The 19,702-nt window shown below is 52.1% G+C and overlaps 1 protein-coding gene across 1 annotated transcript in view; it reads left to right on the top strand.

Moving 5' to 3' along the window:
* RABGAP1 (RAB GTPase activating protein 1) overlaps nt 1–19,702 on the top strand; it is a 967,778-nt gene that overhangs the window by 247,555 nt on the left and 700,521 nt on the right. The window contains exon 14 of the mRNA XM_086921082.1: nt 15,806–15,956. Coding sequence (XP_086777208.1) covers nt 15,806–15,956 — 151 coding nt within the window. The remainder of the gene's footprint in view (nt 1–15,805; nt 15,957–19,702) is intronic.

Here is a 19,702-nt window from a genome sequence, read left to right as displayed (position 1 = left end):
GCCAGGGCCTTGAGCTCCCCGTCGCGGCCGTGAGGACTAACCTCCTCACTGAGGTCCTTAAACCGCAGTCAAGCTCGGCCGAGCCTCTGCTGCCCTTTAATGAGGCCTTGACCGGCGTTCTTTTGGGCACTTGGTCCAGGCCCTCTACGGGTTCGCCCGTAGATAGGAACGTGGCCAGACGCCACCGCCCGGCCCCGGGCGACACATGTTTCCTGTCCACCCACCCCACCCCCGAGAGCCTGGTCATCCAGGCATCCAATTCCCGGACCACATTCCGTCTGCTCCTTCGGACAGGGAATCCAAGAGGTACGAGCAGTACGGAAAAAAGATCTTCTCCTCCCTTAGTCTGGGACTGCGGTCTCCCAACACCGCATGCCTCTTGGGCCGCTACACCCACTCTCTGTGGGAGATGATTGCGGAAGTACTGCCAGAGTGTCTGTTGGAGGTACTGACAACAGAGTACCAGAGGGTCAGTAAAAAGACAGGCTAGTTAAAGAAGACAGAACAGGTGTAGCGCTCCCACTATCCATATGATTTCGGGGCAAATGCTAAAGAATATATATATGTATATATCTCTATGCCAGATCAAAATCAGTATCTGGTCTCTGGCTCCCATCAGTCACCACTCGGAACCGCCCTTCATCATTTGGGGCCCCGAGGACCAACACTGTACCAGATCTCGGTATATTAACAGAAAGAGAAGATCTTCCTGTAAGTCTGTATGTGTTGGTATTATGGTTGAAACCATATATGTTGGTGAAGTAACTGATGGGGTTGGAGAGAAATCTACAGTGCAGTGCAAGAAAAAAACAGAAAAAGAATAAGGGTGAATAAAATTGGTTTAAGGAGCAGAAAATAATTTAATAGGGTATAACTCCTAGCACCAATGTTAAAAAATAGCTCAGACAGGGTGAATTTATAACCTGCCTAGTGGTGTGACGTGGTCGACATGTTTCAGCAAACCTGGCTACTAGCCTTGCTTTCTTCAGGACCTATTAATTACAGCTACTGCAAACAAAGAACCCAACGTGACAAATAAGTAAAAGGGTAAAATGTAGTGTAGGAACGACACAGAAAAGTCACCTGAACCTCCAGGTTGTGTCTATTCCAGACCTCTTCATACACTCAGCGGCGGGCTGAAAATAAAAAGCATGGCGTGAGCTAATCCCCCCCATACCTGTCTTCAACAAGCCTATCTGATATACCTCGTGCAATTCATCCACATAGGTGTAGTCCAAAACCTGGACTCTGAACAGGCACACTGACCAAGTTTTAATGAAAACGTGATGAATGAAACATTTCAAGTCTCACAGGGTACCCCTTACCTGATCAGTAAGAGATATACACCTCACCTCGCCTGGCTGCGGCTCAGGACTGGTGAAGCAGCGCTCTATAAAAGGGGGTGAATAAATTCAAAGACAAGAATCATTCACCGTGTAGTGCCTGAATTTGATCAATGAGAGCACTAATCATAGTTAGATGTTAGCAAATAATGGGGAGTGGTGGAGATGTCATAGCCATTTTAACATAAAATGTATCTAATGTTGCAAAATATCTGTTTTTATTGGACCCAAATATCAAGTGTGCAAAGCCAGGTAGTGTATGGCGGTAGGTATCGCATCACCGCTTGACCATAGAGTGTGCCCAATGTTGTAGGACTCAGATGCCAGAAACGCTCGTGTCATAGCGTGAGAGCCGCCAAATTCAAATGTTTCTAGCAGCAGCACTGCGTTCCCCATGGACTACAGGGCTGTGAACGCGTGGGAAAACAAGGACCAGAAGGACCCGTTTACTAACGGCTTACCTGCTTGAAACTACATGCTGAGGCTCTAAAAACTGCGCGCTGTTGCCAGGGAGCGTAACGCGCACTCACCTATCCGTCGGTACTTCCTCGCGGCATCTGTGCCGTCTGGGGAGGTACCGGCGGGATGTTTACAAAACGATTATATAGCGCGTCCCCTCATTGGTCCATTATGCTCATGTGACGCGCCAAACAGAGCGTCACGCGTCCGTAATGGAACGGAGCCACTGATTGGGGCAGCGTCCCGGCTAGGTAACCAATGGTGAGCCTAGTCGAGGACAACAATAACAAAGAGCTAGGTCCCTCCCGCCGGTACCTCCCCAGACGGCACAGATGCCGCGAGGAAGTACCGACGGATAGGTGAGTGCGCGTTACGCTCCCTGGCAACAGCGCGCAGTTTTTAGAGCCTCAGCATGTAGTTTCAAGCAGGTAAGCCGTTAGTAAACGGGTCCTTCTGGTCCTTGTTTTCCCACGCGTTCACAGCCCTGTAGTCCATGGGGAACGCAGTGCTGCTGCTAGAAACATTTGAATTTGGCGGCTCTCACGCTATGACACGAGCGTTTCTGGCATCTGAGTCCTACAACATTGGGCACACTCTATGGTCAAGCGGTGATGCGATACCTACCGCCATACACTACCTGGCTTTGCACACTTGATATTTGGGTCCAATAAAAACAGATATTTTGCAACATTAGATACATTTTATGTTAAAATGGCTATGACATCTCCACCACTCCCCATTATTTGCTAACATCTAACTATGATTAGTGCTCTCATTGATCAAATTCAGGCACTACACGGTGAATGATTCTTGTCTTTGAATTTATTCACCCCCTTTTATAGAGCGGTGCTTCACCAGTCCTGAGCCGCAGCCAGGCGAGGTGAGGTGTATATCTCTTACTGATCAGGTAAGGGGTACCCTGTGAGACTTGAAATGTTTCATTCATCACGTTTTCATTAAAACTTGGTCAGTGTGCCTGTTCAGAGTCCAGGTTTTGGACTACACCTATGTGGATGAATTGCACGAGGTATATCAGATAGGCTTGTTGAAGACAGGTATGGGGGGATTAGCTCACGCCATGCTTTTTATTTTCAGCCCGCCGCTGAGTGTATGAAGAGGTCTGGAATAGACACAACCTGGAGGTTCAGGTGACTTTTCTGTGTCGTTCCTACACTACATTTTACCCTTTTACTTATTTGTCACGTTGGGTTCTTTGTTTGCAGTAGCTGTAATTAATAGGTCCTGAAGAAAGCAAGGCTAGTAGCCAGGTTTGCTGAAACATGTCGACCACGTCACACCACTAGGCAGGTTATAAATTCACCCTGTCTGAGCTATTTTTTAACATTGGTGCTAGGAGTTATACCCTATTAAATTATTTTCTGCTCCTTAAACCAATTTTATTCACCCTTATTCTTTTTCTGGTTTTTTTCTTGCACTGCACTGTAGATTTCTCTCCAACCCCATCAGTTACTTCACCAACATATATGGTTTCAACCATAATACCAACACATACAGACTTACAGGAAGATCTTCTCTTTCTGTTAATATACCGAGATCTGGTACAGTGTTGGTCCTCGGGGCCCCAAATGATGAAGGGCGGTTCCGAGTGGTGACTGATGGGAGCCAGAGACCAGATACTGATTTTGATCTGGCATAGAGATATATACATATATATATTCTTTAGCATTTGCCCCGAAATCATATGGATAGTGGGAGCGCTACACCTGTTCTGTCTTCTTTAACTAGCCTGTCTTTTTACTGACCCTCTGGTACTCTGTTGTGAATACTGTTAGTTGGGCTTGTATTCGGAGCTGGTCATTAAACTGCCCATGGGTCCCCCTTACTGTATGTGTTTTGGATGTTGGAGGTACTGGCCAAACTCGGCCAGGCCCTTGTGGAGGGCCGAGATGCAGCCAAATATTCTATCCGGTGTGGGCTGGATACCACCGACTCACTAGGTAGAGCGATGGCAACGACGGTGGCGGTTAGACGCCACGCCTGGTTGAGGTCCGCCAACTTTTCGGCCGATGTCCAAAACACACTGATGGACATGCCGTTTGATGGCCGTCTCCTTTTTGGCGACAAGGCAGACCATGCGCTTGAGCACTTTAAAGACTCCAGGGCTACGGCTAAGTCCTTGGGCCTCTCGGCCCCGTGCCATCAAACGGGTGCCTTTCGCTCCTTTCGTGGCCGAAGAAGGGGCGCCCCCACACGTGCTGCCAGCCACACGGCGCAGACTAACTTCCAGCGCGGTGGCATCCGTAGAAAAAGCCGTGGAGGTGGTCGGGGACAACGGCGAGGCCAGTCCACACCTTCCCCCGCAGAATCCGCCTCTAAACCCTCCTAGTCCGTGCTTCTCGGCCCATGTGACGCCAGTAGGGGGCAGGGCTCGCCATCACCACTCTCACTGGCGCACTGTCACTTCGGACAGGTGGGTGCTGCAGATCGTCCGGAGGGGGGCTACTCCCTCCCCTTTGAGACGACCCCTCAAGCCATGCCACCGCAACACCACCGCGTATCGGGGGATCATTTGCGGCTTCTGCAGGAGGAAGTTACGGCCCTCTTGGCCAAGGGGGCCATAGAGCCCGTTCCTGGGCCAGAAGTAGGACATGGTTGCTACTCCCACTACTTTCTGGTCCCCAAGAAGGGCAAAGGGGGCCTACGCCCTATCTTGGACCTACGGAACGTCAACGGCTTCCTCCGGAAGGAGAAGTTCAAGATGCTGACCCTGGCTCAGGTCTTGTCTGCCCTGGACCCAGGAGACTGGATGGTAGCGTTGGACTTGCAGGACGCTTATTTCCACATCCCCGTCCTGCCGGCCCACCAGCGTTACCTGCGGTTCACGGTAGGCCACGAGCACTTTCAGTTTACCGTGCTCCCCTGGAACACCAGCGACCCACGGGTGTTCACGAAAGTGATGGCGGTGGTCGCAGCTCATCTGCGCAGGTTAGGGGTTTCAGTCTTCCCCTACCTCGAGGACTGGTTGTTGAAGGCGGGCTCGCCCCAGACAGTAGTCAGCCACCTCCAGATGACGGCAGACCTCTTGCACCAGCTGGGGTTCTCCATCAATGTGCCTAAGTCACACCTGTGCCCCTCTCAGAAGCTCCTTTTCATCGGAGCGGTTCTCGACTCGGCGCAGTTTCGGGTTTACCCGCCCGAACAGTGGGTTCGGGATATACAGGCTTTCATCCAAATCTTCCAGCCTTTATCCTGAGTCTCGGTCAGGTTGACGCTGCGGCTTTTGGGGCTGATGGCTTCCTGCATCCTTCTGGTGCATCACGCCCGTTGGCGGATGCGGGCTCTGCAGTGGGACCTGAAGTTTCAGTGGGCCCAGCATCAGGGCAACCTGTCCGACCATGTCCTGATCTCTGTGGGCACTGCTAGACAGCTGCAGTGGTGGCTCACGGACCGCGATTGGGTCAGTGGCAGATCCCTCTCCCTTCCCCAACCGGAGCACGTAGTTGTGACGGACGCGTCCCTCCAGGGCTGGGGAGGCCACATGGGAGAGGCGGAGATCAGAGGCCTCTGGTCTCCGGCGGAGTCCCGGCTCCATATCAACCTTTTGGAGCTGCGGGCGATTCGTCTAGCACTGAAGGCATTCCTCCCCTCTGTCCGAGGGAGTGCAGTGCAGGTGTTCACGGACAATACCACCGCCATGTGGTACTGCAACAAACAGGACGGGGTGGGGTCATGGACCCTATGCCAGGAGGCTCTGCGCCTCTGGCAATGGCTCGAACATCAGGGCGTGACCCTGGTGGTTCAACACCTGGCAGGTTCTCTGAACGCCAGGGCGGACGAACTCAGCCGCCGGTGCATGATGGAAACGAATGGCGTCTGAACTCGGACGTGGCGCAAGGCCTCTTTCTGCGATGGGGAGAGCCTTGGTTAGATCTATTCGCCTCCGAAGAGAACGCGCAATGTCATCAGTTCTGCGCGTTGGAATTTCCAAGGTGGCACTCGCTCGGAGACGCTTTTCGTCGCGAGTGGAGTTGCGGTCTGTTGTACGCCTTTCCGCCTATACCACTTCTGCCCAGAGTGCTGAAGAAGATCAGGTGCGACCGGGCCCAGGTTATCCTTGTGGCTCCGGACTGGGCACGAAGGTACTGGTATCCCGAGCTACTCAGTATGTCAGTCTATCCCCCGGTTCGTCTGCCTCTTCAGGAGGACCTTCGGTCGCAGCAGCAGGGGACAGTTCTCCACCCGAACCTGTCCAGTCTCCACCTCCATGCTTGGAGATTGAGCAGCGACAGTGGAGGCCATTTGACTTGCCTCCTGAAGTCTGTAACATCATTCTGGCAGCCAGGCGTCCCTCCGCAAAGTCGGTATACGCCTGCAGGTGGAACAGATTTGTGGCATGGTGCACAGCAAAGGCTGTGGATCCTCTCTCTGCCCCTCTTTCTGAGGTTCTTCTCTTTCTTCTTTCTCTTGCCCAGCAGGGCTCTGCTCTGGGCACTATCAAGGGCTACCTTTCTGCTCTTTCAGCCTTTTTGAGGCTGCCTGATCAACCTTCTTTGTTCAAGTCCCCTATTATTAACCGATTCTTGAAAGGCATCACGCATACGTTCCCTCCTGTGCCCTTTGTGATGCCTCAGTGGGACTGAACTTGGTTCTTACTTTTCTGATGTGTGCTCCCTTTGAGCCACTTCAACCCTGTCCTCTTCGCCTTCTCACTTTGAAGACTGCCTTCCTGGTAGCCATCACCTCTGCCAGGAGAGTGAGTGAGCTCCAGGCTCTATCCTGTAAACCTCCTTTCTGTAGTAGGGGATCTCTGTGTATAGTCATAATCTAGTGAATAGTCCCGCCCATGTGCGCGGACCCCGGAGCAATCAAAAATAATCTCTTAAGCTGTCAAAACATGCAGACCTGCATAGACACTTAAGAGAGAATTTAAAGACAGATAATGCAGCCTATATCCACAGGCTACACTGTCCAATACTTCAACTGGAAATTCCACCAAAAACCACAACAGCACAGCCTGTCCAGGGTTTTCCACAGAGAAAAACCTTGCTTTGAACAGCAAAACCCTCTGGAATGATAGAGAGGAAGGAGTGGACAGACAAGCCCCATAGGCTGCCATTATGTGGCTCAAAACAGGATACTGTGCCTTTAAGAGAACTTCCCAGAAGCCTCACAGTATCCCAGAATGCAGTGCAGGTTCCTTTCACCTTCAGTTCTTTTTTCCGGCTCCTGCTAGCAGGACCCTGGAGCATTAGCTCTTCTTTTCTGAGCTTTTTCTATACTATTTTTGGATTTTTGTAGCTTCACTCGACGTCTTTGGCCTTTATCTGCATTCCGCTGTCGTTTTTTGGCAGAATTTCTGCAGTCTTCTTGTCTTTAGACTATTTCTAGTCTGACATGTGCTTTGTCTGCAGCTGGACTGAAGGCCAAAGCTGAAGCTCACAGGGTTTGTTCTCTGTGCTTGCCTGTGTCTTTGGACACCTGTCTTCTCTGTACCTTCTTTTCTAGGGGGCTTCGGCTTCCAGGTTTCAAACAGAGGAGTTTGAAGGCATCTTCAGCCTCTGGGTGAGGTGAGGGTAGGTCCTCTACCGAGTCCCATGCTGTAATCTCTGGGGTTATCCCCAGTAAGAGCACGTCTAAGCTATGACGCGGTTCCAGTCGGCGTTTGGGCCGTCGTGGAGTGCCTGGACGTCATGGAGTGCCTCGACGTCGACGTCATGGGGTGCCTCGACGTCGACGTCATGGGGTGCCTCGACGTCGACGTCATGGGGTGCGTCGACGTCATGGGGTGCCTCGACGTCGACGTCATGGGGTGCCTCGACGTCATGGAGTGCCTCGTCGTCGACGTCATGGAGTGCCTCGTCGTCGACGTCATGGAGTGCCTCGTCGTCGACGTCATGGAGTGCCTCGACGTCGACGTCATGGAGTGCCGCGACGTCATGGAGTGCCTCGACGTCGACGTCATGGAGTGCCTCGACGTCGACGTCATGGAGTGCCTCGACGTCATGAAGGGCCTCGACGTCGACGTCATGGAGTGCCTCGACGTCGACGTCATGGAGTGCCTCGACGTCGACGTCATGGAGTGCCTCGACGTCGACATCATGGGGTGCCTCGACGTCGACGTCATGGGGTGCCTCGACGTCGACGTCATGGGGTGCCTCGACGTCGACGTCATGGGGTGCCTCGACGTCGACGTCATGGGGTGCCTCGACGTCGACGTCATGGGGTGCCTCGACGTCATGGAGTGCCTCGTCGTCGACGTCATGGAGTGCCTCGTCGTCGACGTCATGGAGTGCCTCGTCGTCGACGTCATGGAGTGCCTCGTCGTCGACGTCATGGAGTGCCTCGACGTCGACGTCATGGAGTGCCTCGACGTCGACGTCATGGAGTGCCTCGACGTCGACGTCATGGGGTGCCTCGACGTCGACGTCATGGGGTGCCTCGACGTCGACGTCATGGGGTGCCTCGACGTCGACGTCATGGGGTGCCTCGACGTCGACGTCATGGGGTGCCTCGACGTCATGGAGTGCCTCGTCGTCGACGTCATGGAGTGCCTCGTCGTCGACGTCATGGAGTGCCTCGTCGTCGACGTCATGGAGTGCCTCGTCGTCGACGTCATGGAGTGCCTCGTCGTCGACGTCATGGAGTGCCTCGTCGTCGACGTCATGGAGTGCCTCGACGTCGACGTCATGGAGTGCCTCGACGTCGACGTCATGGAGTGCCTCGACGTCGACGTCATGGAGTGCCTCGACGTCATGAAGGGCCTCGACGTCGACGTCATGGAGTGCCTCGACGTCGACGTCATGGAGTGCCTCGACGTCGACGTCATGGAGTGCCTCGACGTCGACGTCATGGAGTGCCTCGACGTCGACATCATGAAGGGCCTCGACGTCGACGTCATGAAGGGCCTCGACGTCGACGTCATGAAGGGCCTCGACGTCGACGTCATGAAGTGCTATGACGTCGACGTCATGGAGTGCCTCGACGCCATGGAGTGTCTCGACGTCGACGCCATGGAGTGTCTCGACGTCGACGCCATGGAGTGTCTCGACGTCGACGCCATGGAGTGTCTCGACGTCGACGTCATGGAGTGTCTCGACGTCGACGTCAGGGAGTGTCTTTATGGCAAGTACCTCGACGTCATGGGGTTCCCCGACGTCATGGGGTGCCTCGACGTCATGGAGCGGTGTTGCTCGACGTCATGGAGCGGTGATGCTCGACGTCATGGAGCGGTGATGCTCGACGTCATGGAGCGGTGATGCTCGACGTCATGGAGCAGGGATGCTCGACGTCATGGGACAGTGAGGCTAGACCTCATGGAGCGGTGAGGCTCGACGTCATGGAACAGTGATGCTTCTTTTGGGCGTCACCGTTAGGGATGGCTCAGCGTCTCCGTGTTTGACACCTAGTGTCATTTTGACGTCTGAGTGTTGGTTGTCGTAGAGACAGTCACTGTCTTAGTGATGGTGACGTCGTAGTGAGTCGGCGTCATGGGTTACAGCCACAGAGTACTGCCGGCTCTTGACGCCTGGGTCTGGTTCCAGGCCTCGCTCCTTGGTGAGCCTCCCGTCGTAGGAGGGGGCTTTGTGTTCCCGGCACCTTCCACTCACGACGCAGAGCAGTTGATCAGCGTCGAGGAACCCTTCTGATGGGGAGTTTGCGGTTACTCACCACGTGTACGTGAGGGACGTTTGTCCTTTTGCTTAGTTTTGGGTGCTTGCAGGCCTGCGCGTCTGCTAGGTCGCCTCCTGCTCAACCACTACTGGTGAGACCACCGGGGAGGTTTCAGAATCCTCTCGGTTCCCTCTTTCGTCCACCACCCCAGGGGCCCTTTGCCCCTCAGTCTGCGAACCTCCGTGCCCTGATGCCTGGGATGCGTCTGCCATGAGTACGGGGAGTCCCTCTCCGACTCTTTACTGGTTGGCGGGACTTACCTTTCGTCCACTACCGCCTGGCAGGAGGTTCTGGCTCCGACCGTGCTCCTGACTTGGTCGCAGGGGTGGCTGCATGTAGACCTCGCGCTGTGGCCCGCTGTGGCTGGACCGTTGTTGTGAGATCCCTCTGTGGGGGGGTTTTCTTCACCGATTTGTGGTTCCTCTGCTGAGAGACAGGAGGGAAGCCTTACAAGAGGTGGTCTAATGGGCCCGATAGTTTCGGGTCTAGGCATCGGTGTCGGAGCAAAGTTTTTCTCTCCTGCCGACCCCCAGGTATTGTGGGTTTGTCCTACGTTGCCATACTTTTATTCGCCTGACGTCTCTGCAGCCTGCGGCTTAGCAGTGTGCGTCTACTTTCCCGTTCTTTGGGCAACCCTTGGGTTGCCATGAGAGTAGTGAGTGGCCCGCATGAAGTCTGAATCGGAGACTTTTGGACGGCTGTAGGTTTGGGGCATGGAGAACGGCCTGAGGCCTTCTGCCCTTTCTAGCGGCGTTCTTCCTCCCAGGATTTGCCGGTGGTCTCGGGCCGCCATTTAATGCTTTACAAGTATATTGTGCGCATACGCGGGAGAGCTTGTGGTTCCTCGACGAACAAAGGCCGGCTGGGTCTAAGTCAGTCTTCGGTTCATCGGCCCTCCTCCCGCACTTCCTCCGGTCGGCTCGCGGTTTCAGCGGTGCGAGCTCTAAGCAGAGGCCGTTATCCTGTTACCTCTGTCTCAACGGGGGAGAGGTCTGTACTCCCGGTTCTTCTCGAGAAGGACAGGAACGGGTTCAGGCCCATTCTGGATTTGCGTCAAGCAAACAAGTGGATTCACAGTAGAGGAATTTTGCATGCTGTTGTTGTATCAGGTTTATACTCAGCTGCAACAGGGAGATTGGCTTGGTGCCTTAGATCTACAGGATGCATACTCCCATGTGCTCATTACACACAGGAAGATCCTGCGATTCCAAGTCGCCGCCCATCATTATCAGTACACAGTACTGCCAGTCGGGCTGAAGTCTGCGCCCAGACTATTCTCGAAGTGCATGGCAGTGGTAGCTGCACGCCTGTGGAAAAACGAGGTGGCTTCTCTACCGTGCCTAGACGATTGGTTGATCAAGGCCTCCTCCTTCTCGGAAGCTCAGGCGCACCTCAAGAGGCCGTGCGTTCTCTGGAACGAGCTGGGGTGGCACATCAACATGTCCAAGTCTGTCCCCATTCCGGTCCAGTGCATACAGTACTTGGGAGCCTCCGTCAATACGCTGTCAGCAAGCGTGTCTCCTTCGGTGGAGAGTCGATTATCTCCCCTTGGGAAGGCTCAGGCTCTTGTGACCGCCCCATCTACGGTAGTGGAGACGGTGTCTTCTCTACTGGGGTCGGTGGCCTCTTGTATGTTCCTCACGCCACATGCACGACTGCTCATGAGTCTTTGCAGGAGTGCTTGGAGGATCAGTGGGATTAGAGGAAAGGATCCTTGGGCGACAAGATACGACTGTCTCTGCGTGCTCTTCAGTCTCTGAAGTGGTAGTGTTCAGCGGAGAATCTCCTAAGAGGGGTTCCCTTTCACAAGGACATTTACACACAGACTGTCGTGACGGATGCGTCTCCCCACGGCTGGGGGGGGGCGCTTTCCGGAGACTTGCAGATACAAGGAACGTGGTCCCCGATGGAGTCCACGTATCACATCATTTTCTGGGAACTCAGGGCTGTTCCCTTGGCATTGAAGGCGTTTCTTCCGTCCTTCCTGACCAACTCTCTGCTTGTACAGACGGACAATTTGACCACAATGTATTACCTCAACAAGCAGGGGGGTTCGAGATTGCGCACTCTGTCGCAGGAGGCGCGGGCGATCTGGCGACTGACTCTAACGGCTACCCATCTGCCAGGTGTGCAGAATGCTCAGGCAGACGTGCTGAGCAGACTGATTCAGGAAAGCCATGAGTGGGTCATAAACGACGAAGTACTAGGAAAAGTCTTCGGCGAATGCCGAGACTTCGCCTCCAGGTACTGCCTGTGGGGAAGCTGGGGAATGCGTTCTGGATTAACTGGTCGAACAGCTTTCTGTACGCTTTTCCACCCTTTCCCTTGATTCCGGCGGTGTTCATCAAGCTGTCCCAGTCCAGGGCGCGGATGATCCTGATTGCCCCGGAATGGCCCAGACAGTGGTGGTTCACGGACCTGCTTCACCGGTCTCTCCTTCCTCTCATACGGAGGCCTTGCAGGCCGGACCTTCTCGCAAAGTTCAGGGGGCAGACGTTGCACCCCAACCTCTCGTCTTTGAGTTTGGCTGCATGGCTCCTGAGATAGTGTGATATGGTCATTTGAATCTACCAGAAGTTTGTATGGACATACTGAAGGAGGCTAAGCATCCTTCCACTAGGACTTCTTCTGCTTAATAGTGGAAGAAGTTTTTGCATCTGGTGCAAGTCCAAGGACCATGACCTGTCGACGTGTAAGGAAGATGTCTTCCTTCTGTATCTTCTACGCCTGGCGCAGTCGGGCCTTAATGGCTAATCCATTACGGTTCATATTGCTGCGCTGACTGCCTACAGGAAATGCCCTTCAGACTTCCTTATTCCAGATCCCTATGATCAAAGATTTTTTGGAAGGCTGGAAGAAAGCATTCCCTCCTGTCTGGCTTCCTTCGCCTTCATGGGAATTGAATGTGGTGCTGTCCAGATTGATGTAGGAGCCTTTTGAACCTATTCATAGGGCTTCGTTGCAGCATCTGTCCTGGAAGGTGGCGTTCCTTGTGGCCATCGCATCGGCCCGCAGGGGGAGTGGTATTCAGGCGTTGTGTTGCCAAGGACCTTATACTGTATTTCATGCTGCTGAGGTTGTTACGCATACTCACCCTAAATGTCTTCCTAAGGTTATTTCTGGTTTTCATGTCAATCAGACAATAACTTTGCTTACGTTTGTTCAGAATCCGGCATCTCCAGCGGGAAGGTCCCTACATTCCCTGGATGTTAGGAGGGTGTTGGTTCAGATCAATTGTTTGACAATTATGAATCAGTCTGGACCGGTCTTGCTACCTCAAAACAGTCCATCTCTAGGTGGATTGTGTCCTGTACACTATTGTGTTACCAACAGACTAATACGACCTTAGGAGGTAAACCTAAGGCTCATTCCACCAGGGGCAAAGCTGCCGCGACTGCTTTGCTGCTTAATGTTCCGATTGCAGAAATCTGCATGGCCGCCACTTGGAAGACGGTCCATACCTTGGCTTAGCATTACTGTCTGGACACTGATACCAGGGCAGATGCTCAGGTTGGGCAGGCTTCGCTGCGAAATTTGTTCGCACAATAGTGGTGTTATTTCTCGTTTCTCCACCGCCGCTTTGGTGTGGGGATGGGCTTGCCATTCTATTCACTAGATTATGACTATACACAGAGATCCCCTACTACAGAAGGAGTAGTTTCTGTCCTGTAACTCCAGTTCTGTAGTAGGGGTATCTCTGTTATAGTCATAAGCGCCCGCCCTCCTCCCCGGTGGAGAGAGATATTCATGTAAGGAATGCTACAGGTCTGGCGTGTTACGCCTTCAAAAAGAACTGAAGGTGAAAGGGACCTGCACTGCATTCTGGGATACTGTGAGGCTTCTGGGAAGTTCTCTTAAAGGCACAGTATCCTGTTTTGAGCCACATAATGGCAGCCTATGGGGCTTGTCTGTCCACTCCTTCCTCTCTATCATTCCAGAGGGTTTTGCTGTTCAAAGCAAGGTTTTTCTCTGTGGAAAACCCTGGACAGGCTGTGCTGTTGTGGTTTTTGGTGGAATTTCCAGTTGAAGTATTGGACAGTGTAGCCTGTGGATATAGGCTGCATTATCTGTCTTTAAATTCTCTCTTAAGTGTCTATGCAGGTCTGCATGTTTTGACAGCTTAAGAGATTATTTTTGATTGCTCCGGGGTCCGCGCACATGGGCGGGACTATTCACTAGATTATGACTATAACAGAGATACCCCTACTACAGAACTGGAGTTACAGGACAGAAACTACTCCTTCCTTTCGGTCCTTCCAGACAAGGTTTTGTTGAGGACACGGCCCTCTTTTCTACCCAAGGTAGTCACGGCATTTCACATCGGGCAATCTATCACCTTGCCCACCTTCATTTCGCCTCCGCATCCCTTGAGAGAGGAAGAGAGGCTCCACCGTCAGAACCCAAAACGTGCGCCCTCGTTCTATCTGGATCGCACGCGCCAGTTCCGGGTGGATGACCAACTCTTTGTTGGTTACGTGGGCGCTAAGAAGGGGAAAGCGGTGCACAAGCGGACCATCTCGCAGTGGATCATCTTGTGCATCCAGGCGTGTTACTCCTTGGCTAAGAAGGAACCCCCTGTTGGTCTGAGGGCTCATTCCACTCGGGCCACAGCGACCACGTGGGCCTCGCTGCACACGTTTGCAAGACACTATTGCCTGGACAGCCAAGTCCGGAGGGATGGCTTCTTTGGCCGTTCCGTCCTCCAGGACTTTCTTGTGTGATTATTGGTTTGCAGACCCACCACCGGGGTTGGGTTTGCTGGGGTATCTATTCTAAGGTAAGGAATCTATCACTAACGTGTCTCTTTCAGATGCACAAGTTACTACTTGTGTAACAATATATCTGTAAGAGACATTAGTTAGTGATAGATTCCTTACCGACTCACCCATTCTCCCCGTTCTGCAAACCGATATCTAGGGTTAAGGTCATCCCCTTTCAGGGCCCTAGTTTCAAGGCACCGGTGTTGGTTTTTAGCATAGCTCTGCGTTTCTGGCACGGAAAAGCTGTGTCTAAGAACTGACGTCAGTACGCGGAGGCGGCATCTAAGTACTCCGACGTCATCACGACGCAGACGACGGACGCGGAGCCGCAGACGACGCCTACCGACGCGCAAGGGTACTGCTACGCAAAAGTTTCCGGATCCAGTCTGACGCCTGGGGATATTCTAAGGTAAGGAATCTATCACTAACTAATGTCTCTTACAGATATATCGTTACACAAGTAGTAACTTGTGCATCGGACTGGCTATGCAACAGCAGTGGCTGCATTTCATCTATGTCCACTTTTGCAGCCAGGGAGAGAGTACACTCTTTAACACCAGCCAAGGGTTTAAGACCCATTGGGCACCACCTGGTGAGTTAGTTAGGACTCAATCTCCCAGAAGCCACCACCAGGGTTCAGGGCTAATCCAGTTGGAACTGGTCAGCTGGGCTCTTTGTTACAGGCTTCCTGCAACTTATGTGTTACTAGTGCTTAAAAGAAGGCTAGCCAACTAGTCCTTGAAGGCCTCTTTTCTTTGCTGGGTTCAAGTGAGAGCAGATCCAGCCCTTGTGCTTTCTCTCCATAGGTATAGCATTGGGCTTAGACCTTCTAATTTCCAGTCCTTTGGTTCAGCAGATGCAGTCCTTCTGTTCCCTACAGGTCCAGCAATGTTTTGAGGAAGGTGCCTGTGGTGCCACCTATATGCCTGGCACTAACTTGCCAGTAAGAGACTCCCTGACCAATAGGAGTAAAATTCCCATGGATAACCCTACCCACTCTTGCATCACTTCCAGGGGGTTTGCACTAAACAATCCGACACTGCATCTCTGCCTACATCCAAGATGTCGGAACATTTCGTCCCCGGATCAGAGCTATGGGCACACCTCTGAGGTTTGACAAGGAAAATGAGGAACTTCCCCTGCTAAGCTAGTCTTGGGGCAGGTGCTATCCCCTCTGGGATTGGTGCCATTGTGACTACTTGGACAATGCAGTGGCAGGCCTAGGTGTGTGAGCTACATCTGTCTGTGGCAGGAGCTGACCTTTTGAAGCTGGTACAGTTGATGGGCACATCCCCCAGGCCATCCTTTAAAGAGAAGGTCATACCGCCTCACCTTCAAGGGCCTTTTGTCCCCTTTCCTGAGAGAAAATCCGACCTGCCAGCAGACAACCAGGCGATTCTTTCCTACTTTTAAAAAAAATGTTCCCAGTAGTTATTTTTAGTTTCTCGTGAGTGATGACTTAGTATTTTGTTTACTTTTCTGTGAATTTTTTTTTAAAAGACTATTCTGATTACTTTTAATACTTGAGTAAGTGTAATAGTGGTGGTGTTGCCTTTTTAAGCATTTATTAGGTTTAAATAATTACTACTTCGTATGCTATAATTCTTTTAGGCACCTTAATTTGAGCGTGCGGCCTAGGCCATTACCATCATTGGTAAGAAGTGGTGTTCCAGAAGCCCTAAGAGGGGAGGTTTGGCAGCTGCTAGCAGGATGTCACAACAATGACGATCTGGTCGAAAAGTACCGAATTCTTATCACAAAGGTAAGGAAAGCATTTTTTTTTATTAATGTTAAACTGATGGGGAAATAGTTTTCCAATGGGCTTTGTATATTTTATGCCTCAATCATGATTTATAGAGCGCGGCTGCATTACCTGTGAGGGTCTTGAGGCTTTGGGAGATCATGCTGCTTGTTCTTCAGTTGGTTGAACATCCAGATCTTGAGGTGCTTTCTGCACTACTGGGGCGATGGTGAGGCTCTGAGGTGCAGGGGTGAGGTTTTTACAGGCCTTGACCGCCAGGCGGGGGAAGGAGCGGACTCCACTGTTCATCCAGTGGACGCGTCAGGTGGCTGCTAGGGAGATCGAATCGCAGTGGAGTTTCCTGAAAGGTTGGTGGAATTCATTCTTTTGTTCTTTGTCTGTCCTTCTTTATGTAGTGGCTTGTAAGCATGGGTAAGCAGCTTTAACTGGTAATTCTAAGCAACTGGTAGCGAGTGGAGTTTCCTGCGGTGATGGGTGATGTGCGTCTGCCTGGGGAGGTATAGGATAAGCCTGGCTGTTGTGTTTTGGATAGTCTGGAGTTTCGTCATGAGTTGGGCGGTGATTCCTACTTTGAGGGAGTTTCCTTAGTCTGGTGATGTGAGCTTGCATGACTGTTCCCCTAGTGTTTGGTGGGAGCCATCTAAAGACCTTTCTGATTATTCAGAGAGTGAAGAAGCAAGCACTTACCTGCGTCTTAATAGATAGCTGGCTGTCGAAGATGATGCCAAGGCTGCGGGCTTGGGCCCAGCTCAGGTGGCCACAATTTGTTGTTCCAGATGGTATCCTTGCCTTTCTGTCATGTCTTTGTTGAGTTTAAGACAGTTGTTCTTCATCCAGGCGGCCACGGCTTTCATGCACCTTTGGAACTTTTTCCTTGTTGGTGGTTGGGTCATTAGTCTGAGAGGATGAGTTGGGCGTCATGGGCATAGGAAAGGATGTTTTGCAGCGTGAATCTTTCTGGATTCACTATGCTGTGCATTATTCCGCGGTCTAGTGATTGGGTCCAGAATTGTAGTCTTTTCTTCCTTTTTTTCTTTTTTTTTTTGTAGCCCAGGTGGGCGTCGACGTCCCACCTTCTGGTGTACTTCCTGTGACAGCAGCACGCTTTCTACGGAAGCTCCTACCTATTGGCGCCATCTTCAGATTATTTTTTCCGCCATTGGGTCTGGATCGTCACCGAGAGGTTCCAGAGTTTTTCGAGAAAAGAAGGAAAAAGCTGAAATCTACCGAAAAAGTTTGGGGAATGCATCCAGGAACAAGACCGCCGGGACGACGACTAAGGAGGAGAACTTCGAATACTTCGACGTCCAACAGAGAGTGCGCACACAGGGGGCCCCCTGTGCACAGGAATGGACAAGACCCTGTTCAAATTCTGCCGCAATTGCCACCACAAGTACGCGCAGAAGGACCAGCACCTGGTTTGCAACCTCTGCCTGCTGGTTGACCACGGAAGCAAGGATTGCAATGCCTCCTCAGTCTTCACGCCGAAGACTCTCAGGATTAGAGAGATGGAGAGGAGAGCCAACCACAGCATGCAAGGAAAAGGCCAACCCCTGTCGTTTCGGGACTTGGGCCTCTCCAGTGACTAGGAGGACAACATCGGCGAAGGACCAGATGACTTCATGGTCGTAGAGACCGATAAGAAGACTACAAAAGAGGTAGGAGAGACGTCGACCCCTTAAGCCGTGACAGTCTCTCGAAAAACAAAGTCTAAGTCAACGAAGAAAGCACTGGCGCTGAAAATTTTGACGGCCGCAGCTGCACCCAGGGACGAACAGCCTAGCAGATCCTTCGAAAAGGACTCCCAGGTGGCAAAAGCACACTAAATGCCTAAGTCGTCTAAGCACGCCCCCGAAAAGGAGCACTCGGCGCCAAAGGAAAAGGACCTGAAGGCTCCTTCGAAGTCGACGTCGAAGAGATCATCCGAAACACTCGACGCCGAACAGGCCGCCGAGATGGAAAGGAAAAAGAGAAGGCTCGAGGCTGAAATTGATAACATCCTGCAAAGGAAAAGAGAATTCGACGAGCGGATGAAGAGGTACACCATCCCGTCGAAGCCGGCGACGACTATCGTCGAGGACGAGGGAGTTCGACACCGAAGAGCCGCCGAAAACTTACGAGCCCCAGGAACACCAAGAGGAAGAGGGCCTATAGCATTTCAAGGAAGGCGAAGAAGACCAGTGCAGGAGTTTGGACTCTTCATCCTCGGTGGCGCAAGACCTGGAATGGCAGGACCTTGACGCTGAAAGCCCAGAAGAGGCCGTGGAGACGTATGCTTCGAGGCCTTCGCCGCCAGATGACATTGGGATCTACAACATGGTCATCCGGAATGCAGCAACAGCTTATGGAGTAAAACTCGAGGAAGAAAAACCGAAAGCCTGCTTCCTCCTAGAGACCCTGTTCCCCACTCAAACCAGGAGTCAATTCCTCCCCATGCTACCAAGTGTCCTGGACCAGGGGAGAGAGGCATTCAAAGAACCAGCAAGCGGCAGGTCTGTCACACCCTGGGCAGAGAAAAAATACAAACACTCCTCTAAGGATCTCCCTACATCCAAGTATCCGTCACTGCTGACTCCATCATAGCAGCAACAGCCAGAAAAAGGGCCAACATTCCCACAAACTCAGGCCCACCACCTGACAAGGAGAGTAAGAGGATAGACCTCACCGGAAGGAAGATAGAGAGGAATGCAGCAGTACACTGGCGCATTGCCAACTCGAAACACCTCCCTGAGCAATACCAACACAGGGCAACACACCTGGTGGAGGAAGGCAAGAATATAGCCAACTCATGCCTAAAATCAGCCCTAGATGCAGCAGACACGCCCAGCAGGCTCATGATGATAGGGGTCACAGAGAGAAGACATTCCTTGATGAGAATATCCGGCTGCAAGCCGGAAGTACAGAATAACATCCTGAACACCTCCTTCATTGGTGAAACCCTGTTCGGAGCACCAGTGGATGAGAAACTCACCCAACTCAAAAAGGAAAATGAAACTGCAAGGTCCATGGGGGGCCTTGCAATTCAGAGGAATGAGGAGAGTCACACCGACACGGAGGCCAAACGGAAGAAGGAGAAACCAGCCGGGAACGTCACATCAGACATCCCAGCAGGGCTACCAGGGCGACAAGCAGGCACAACAGGGCCAGCAAAAACAAACCTGGCAAGACCAGCCTTGTGCCAGTCCTTTCGCGGGAGACCGAATGGACGAGGGCAAACAAGAAGGTGGGGCCAGCAACCCACTTCAAAGTGACTCCGCACCACCAACTGTGCCCACCCACACGATACCTCTAAGGGAGGGGCACAACAAAGTCAACAAAAGAGGGTCACACAGACAAAAGATCAACGAACAAGTAACACCAGTAGGAAGCAGACTAAAACACTTCTTCCAGGAATGGAAGAAAATAACAACAGACAAATGGATACTGAACATCATACAGTTCGGATACTGCATAGAACTGGAAAAGATACCACCAAACAGGAAACCGAAAAGAAAAATGCACTCAGCAAAAGAACTAGTGCTACTCAAAGAGGAAGCTCAAGAACTCCTCCACAAAGAAGCCATAGAAACAGTACCATTCAAAGAAAGAAACAAGGGAGTGTACTCTAACTACTCGCTCGTACCAAAGGTGGACAAAACACTAAGGCCCATCCTGGACCTATCGTTCCTAAACCAATACATAAGAACACAAAAATTCAAGATGACATCTCTTCAAGAAGTCATTCCTCAGATAAGGGACGGAGACTT

Source organism: Lissotriton vulgaris, chromosome 5 (genome assembly GCF_964263255.1).
Source record: "Lissotriton vulgaris chromosome 5, aLisVul1.2, whole genome shotgun sequence".
Classification (NCBI taxonomy): Eukaryota; Metazoa; Chordata; class Amphibia; order Caudata; family Salamandridae; genus Lissotriton; species Lissotriton vulgaris.
This window is presented reverse-complemented; position numbering and strand designations above follow the sequence as displayed.